At 45.6% G+C, this 6,000-nt stretch overlaps 1 protein-coding gene across 3 annotated transcripts in view; it reads left to right on the forward strand.

The window, feature by feature from the left end:
* Window positions 1-6,000, forward strand: part of SORCS1 (sortilin-related VPS10 domain containing receptor 1) — a 577,390-nt gene that overhangs the window by 541,170 nt on the left and 30,220 nt on the right. For all 3 annotated transcript variants that reach the window (XM_010859390.1, XM_010859389.1, XM_010859387.1), the window contains exons 22-23: window positions 105-217; window positions 5,089-5,220. In XM_010859390.1, the coding sequence (XP_010857692.1) occupies window positions 105-217; window positions 5,089-5,220 (245 nt within the window). The remainder of the gene's footprint in view (window positions 1-104; window positions 218-5,088; window positions 5,221-6,000) is intronic.

Below are 6,000 nucleotides of genomic sequence, written 5' to 3' on the forward strand. Positions count from 1 at the left end.
GACAAGGACCCTGCATTAGGGCTTTGCATGAAATAGAAAGTATAACAGACTTCCTGAGAGGCTGATCTGACTTATAGTAACCCCTCTACTCTGGCGGTCCACAGAGGAATTCCGATCTCTTCGCCTGTCCTTTTCTCCAAACCTGGACGATTACAACCCGGACATTCCTGAGTGGAGGAGAGACGTCAGCCGAGTCATCAAAAAGGCCTTGGTGGAGGTGAGTGTAGCCAGCTCCTTCTGGCCCAGGCCCTTTCCCCGTCTGCCCTTGTCCTTCATGGAGAGGGGACCCTTGCACTAAGAAATGGCAGGAAAGAGCCAGAGACCAGGGGAAGCGGGTGTCATCAGTCTGATACCTGCAAAGCTGAGCCTCCCATGCGCAGACATGTCACAGGTGCCACGGGAGACAGGAAATTGAATAATCATGGGGTCCTTACCCGTTATGTTCTGCTTAGAGACGACCATGGCAATATGTGACAGTCATGGCAGAATTCACAGTTAGCTGTCAGTACGTGTGAAATAGGTACTGGGCATAATACTGAAAGGCATAGAGTGAATACCGTTAGTAAGAGCAGCCTGGGTTCCAGCCCCATGAATGACCAGCACAACAGCCAGTGAGTACCCAGCACAGGAAGGTAGTCATCTTACTATGTCCCAGTTCTTTTTAACAGCATTCCCTTCCCACAACAGCCCCAAGAGCAACATATTATTGTCTTTGTTTGTTGATTAAGCAATTGGGGTTCAGAGAAGTTAAATAACTCGTCTAAAGCCTCACAGCTAATAAGTGACAAAGCTACAAAATTAAAGTGAAGGATCTGAATCCAATCTGGTTTCTGGGAGGGTAACAAGGTGGTATGGTTCATCCCCTTCTGAACAAATGTCACCCACAATTTGACAAGACATCTTCTTCTAGGCACATTCCGCCTGCATACTCCACTTCCATAAACAATCAGAGAAATGGAATATCTGCTCATATAGCTGCTTGGGTTTATTGCACAAACCCAGAAAACCACAAATGACTTTTCCCTAAGGTCTACTCTTCAGTTGCTCAGTCGTGTCTGACTCTCTGTGACCCCATGGACTGAAGCATGCCTGGCTTCCCTGTCCTTTACTATCTCCTGGAGTTTGCTCAAACTCGTGTCCATTGAGTCAATGATGCCAACCAACAATCTCATCCTCTGTTGCTCCCTTCTCCTCCTGCCCTCAATCTTTCCCAGCATTGGGGTCTTTTCTTTGGTTGACTCTTTTCATCAGGTCAACACTTTGTATCAGGTGGCCAAAGTATTAGAGCTTCAACTTCAGCATCAGTCCTTCCAATGAATATTCAGGACTGATTTCCTTTAGAATTGACTGATTTGATCTCCTTAGTGTCCAAGGAACTCTCAGGAGTTTTCTTCAGCACCACAGATTGAAAGCATTAATTGAAAGCATCAATTCTTTGATGATCAGCCTTCTTTATGGTCCAACTCTCACATCCATATGCGACTTCTGGAAAAACCATAGCTTTGACTAGCTGGACCTTTGTCGGCAAAGTGATGTCTCTATTTTCTAATATGCTGTCTAGGTTTGTCATAGCTTTTCTTCCAAGGCGTAAGCGTCTTTTAATTTCATGGCTGTTATCACCATCTGCAGTGATTTTGGCACCCAAGAAAATGAGGTCTACTCTTAGCCTAAGAGAAAAGTCATTTTAGGATTAGTTATATATTCTCTCCTGCACCTGACGCATGGTGCCTCGTGACACAAAGGGATGAGGAGAGTTAAAGACGTTCAGATAACCCCTGCTCAGAAAACTGATCTCACATTCAGCCTTTTTGCAAAGAGCTGATGTTCCCATAATCATACCATTGTCTTTGTGAATATTCATTTAGCACTTTAAAAATTCCAGAAACTCTTCTCAGTGTTTTGCATTTTTAGACACATTTAATCACAAAAAAGAAACCTAGCTTATGGTGTAGAAATGGATAGGATGATTATCCCCATTTTACAGGTGAATAGAGGCAAATAACTTGCCCAGGGTTGTACAGTTTGAAGTCAGGCTCTGGAGTTAGACCTCAAGGTTTAAATCTTGATCAAGTAGTTTTCTTCCCACTCCACTCTGCTGCTGTCCTTTGCCTTGTTAAATGGAGAGACAAGAGTAATTGGAATAGTGGGATGGAGAAGGGTTATTTTCTCTACCTCTGGGTAAATGCCATCTCACCTTTGTCTTAAGGACTCTGAGCATCTATGACATTGTCGGTGGCTAAACATTATGGCCACCAGGGGGCAAAGCTACCAAACCACAGGCCTCTTTATCCTTGGAGCTGCTTGTCACTAGTGTGACAACTGGTTTCTCTTCTCTGCTGTCCTAGAGAGATGACTTATAGCCTTCAGTGAACCCACAGCCCACCTTCTTCAGAGATCTCTGTCCCTGTAGATCTCCTAGGCAGCTGTCCAACACCCCCAGTTGCTTATCAACCAAGCATTAGTTCAGCAGTGATGTTTTCCAGGCTGGTTTCTCTTCACATTAGTTTGAAGGGGATCAGATGCTCCGGGATGCCACCCTTCCAGCAGCTGTCCACTAGGTTAGATATGACTGCTCGTTAATATTTCTTGGCCGCTGCAGAGCACAATCAGCTAAATGCAGAACAAACAGGTTGGCTTCACATCCCTCAGGATAAGAGGTGATGGAGTGGAGGGAGTTTTGAAGACTCCGTGGTTACTCAATCCTAAGAGGTGGCTGAACCAGCCCTTGTTCCTAGCTCCCCACTTTGGCTTTGAGATAGTAAATATTCTCAGCCACTTCCTTAAGTCCTAAAGAACATGCCCTATTGCCAGGTGTCCCCTAATAAGCTCTATAAGAAGCTCAACTGGATGTCAACTTAATTGTAGTTTTCTTCCTATTCATTCTGTAATGAAATTCAATATGTAAATCATTGCCTTTTTCCTCATCAACTGGGGTTTTTCTATTGATATTTTGCAATGGGATCTTTCATTGAAAGTCCTTCAGTAAACATTGTCAATGATAAGGATGAGTTTAGACATAATACTTGAGCTTAGCATCCTGGAGGGCTATAAAACTGTATGATACCAGCTGGGACAGGAGCTGCTTTGTGTGCCAGGAGAAAGAAGGCAGGAGAGCCCTGGTTAAGACAGAAGCATCATGGTCAGACCAGGGTTCCAAACTGAGTGTCGCCACTCGTTACTTAGATGGCATTGAGCCACTGTTGGGCTTTCCTCCGTCTACTGTCTGTCCCGTAGCAGAAATAGGGATGTACCATCCAGATTCCCCTTACGGGAGATACAGTTGCCTTAGCTGCTGGGAGAGCTGTGGGCAGAGGTTTCAGCTGCCTTCCCCCAACGTTGTGTCCTTTTTTGAGTGGCTCGTGTCCAGTGATGCCTCAGCTCAACCTCAGGCAAATCTGAAGGGCCATTCAGATTTCTCAGGCAAATCTCATTCCCTGCAAGGTCTTCTGAGCTGACCTTTATCATAGCTCAGCTTCTCCCTCTACCCATTCTTGCTTCCTTGCCTTCAGTCCTCTAGCTGTTGATTCTAAGAATGTCCCCTAATAAACACCCTACATGCTAAGCTCAGAGCCAGCTTCCTGGGGACTCGCAACCTGTGTCTTCACCTGCACAGAGAGGTATAGTAATACTTGCTTCAAAGAGTGCTTGTGGGAGATTACATTGCATTATATTAAGAAGTTCTTAGGACAATGCCAGACACATGGAAAAGATCCAGCAAATGGAATTTCTTAGTACTTCAAGAAAGATATAAAGGTAGATTTCAGAACCCAACAATCACCTAACTGGAAATCATGAAAAAATATACTGAAGTGAGTGGACTTTATGTTCTAGAACTTCATGATGTTCTAGCAGCAAATGTATAGAAAAGACATTTGGCGGAGATACACAGAAACATTTGCAAGAAAAGACTGGCTGTTGAGAAATTGTAGATGAGTCTATTCAGTTAAGCCTAAGATGACTGTGTGAGCTGTGGATAATTAGTGTAGGAAGGAAAGGTGGGACCATATTGCTGAAGGCTTTGAATGTAAATCTAATCCACTTGGCAGTGGTAATTTGTGCATGAATTTGGATGGGGATACATAATCTGAGTTGGACTGTAAGGGGATAAATCTTTAAGCATTGATAGTAGTCTGTTTCCTGGAGATGGGGAGGCTGTTGTAAAGATTGAGGGGAGTGAACATAGAGGCTGAATTGAGATATTAACAAGGCGGGGGTGGGAGGAATTTAAATAGAAAGGAACCAATAGGATCACTTGTCAATATCTCATAGGCTGCTTAGATAGGATGTGGAAAGGAGAGTGTCATGTCATAAGTGAGATAAGGCTTCCCACTGGGGTATCTGGGAAAAGAGTGCCTCCATTCATCCACATGCAGAATGAAGATTTTGGAGTAAATGTGAGGAGTTCTTGTACAACAACCAAATGACATTCTGACTGAATGCTCCAGAGAAATACTGAAATTGTAGCCAACTGAATTCTAGAACCATCTAGAAAGTAGGCTCAATAAAGAGGAAGTTTTGAGTGATGTGCATGATTTTAATAGAAGGTTGAAGCGTAGCAGGGGGAAGGGTTAAGAGAGCTTCCTTAGCTGATCATTAGGGTCTGATGCTTTGGAGAACTCAACAGACACCTGGAGGCTGTGGTCTGGGGTGTGCTATTAGGTTAGGTGATAGAGGTATGCCTGGTGGATTTGGAGGGAATGCTAGTGCTTCGAGGAAGGAGGAAGCTAGGTTAGAAAGTGTTATAGCTCCAGGGGCAGAAGATAAGGCTTAGTGACAGCCTTCTCACTGACAGGGTCCACTTACTTTTACAAAGCAGGTACTACCATCATGCCACTTTTTAATTTAAGGGGATGCAAAGTGTTTATGGTCTCATGGGGATAGAGCAGGGGGCCAGACTTCAGAGTCTGGCTCGAACCCATCTCTGGCCTTTGCATCCCTCCCCAACAAGTGCACCCAGGACCCTGCTTTCACACTCCCATCTCCACACCCGTGTGCCTTCCTACTGCACCACCCCACAGGTCTCATGGTTCCTTCTCATCAGCTTTCTTTCCCCCAGGACTCACGTGTGCCTCTGCGTCTCTCCCTCAGGCCACCGGGGTTCCGGGCCAGCACATCTTGGTGGCAGTGCTGCCTGGCCTGCCCACCGCTGCCGAGCTCTTTGTCTTACCCCATCAGGACCCCACAGGAGAAAACAAAAGGCCAGCTGAGGACCTGGAGCAGGTGAGTCCCCAGGTAGCATGCCAGCTTCTCCCTCTCTGAGCCACGACCCTGCTAGTGCCTGACCAGGACAGCAGCTCTGGGGGTCCCCACTTGGGGACCCTTCCACCTTCCCATCCTCCCTAAAGAAACGTAATCTGGAGCTTTAACTACAGCATCACCAGAAAACACGTGCAAGAGTGTGTATTGTCAGCAGTGGCTAAACCACTGAGGGTATATCCATCTACAGTGCTTACAGTAGACAAGATAAATCTGTGTACTGACATGGCAAACTGTTCAAGGTATTAGGTGGCAGGAAAAATGCAAGAGGCTGAACAATGTGTAGAAGTCGAATCGATTTATGTTGCTTCACAAACTTGCATCATGAGAATCAAAGTCAGAGTGAAGTCACTCAGTCGTGTCTGGCTCTTTGCGACCCTATGGGCTGTAGCCCGCCAGGCTCCTCTGCCCCTGGGATTCTCCAGGCAAGAGTACTAGAGTGGGGTGCCCCTTTCTTCTCCAGGGGATCTTCCTGACCCAGGGATCGAACTCAGGTCTCCCGCATTGCAGGCAGACTCTTTACCCTCTGAGCCACCACAGAATCCCTGAGAATCAAATGGCGTATCTTTATAAAAAGGCACAACTTTTATACAAATCATGAGTCCTCTTTATCACCAGCAGTCTACGATGATTTGAGTTTATAATGAATGAGTAATATTGACTCCAAGTACCTCCCCTGGCTATGGGATTCGCTTTCCTCATCTCCAGCACCTCTGGAGTATTAGACAAGTCTGTAACTATAAA

Source organism: Bison bison, unplaced genomic scaffold (assembly GCF_000754665.1).
Source record: "Bison bison bison isolate TAMUID 2011002044 unplaced genomic scaffold, Bison_UMD1.0 scf7180017864456, whole genome shotgun sequence".
Classification (NCBI taxonomy): domain Eukaryota; kingdom Metazoa; phylum Chordata; class Mammalia; order Artiodactyla; family Bovidae; genus Bison; species Bison bison.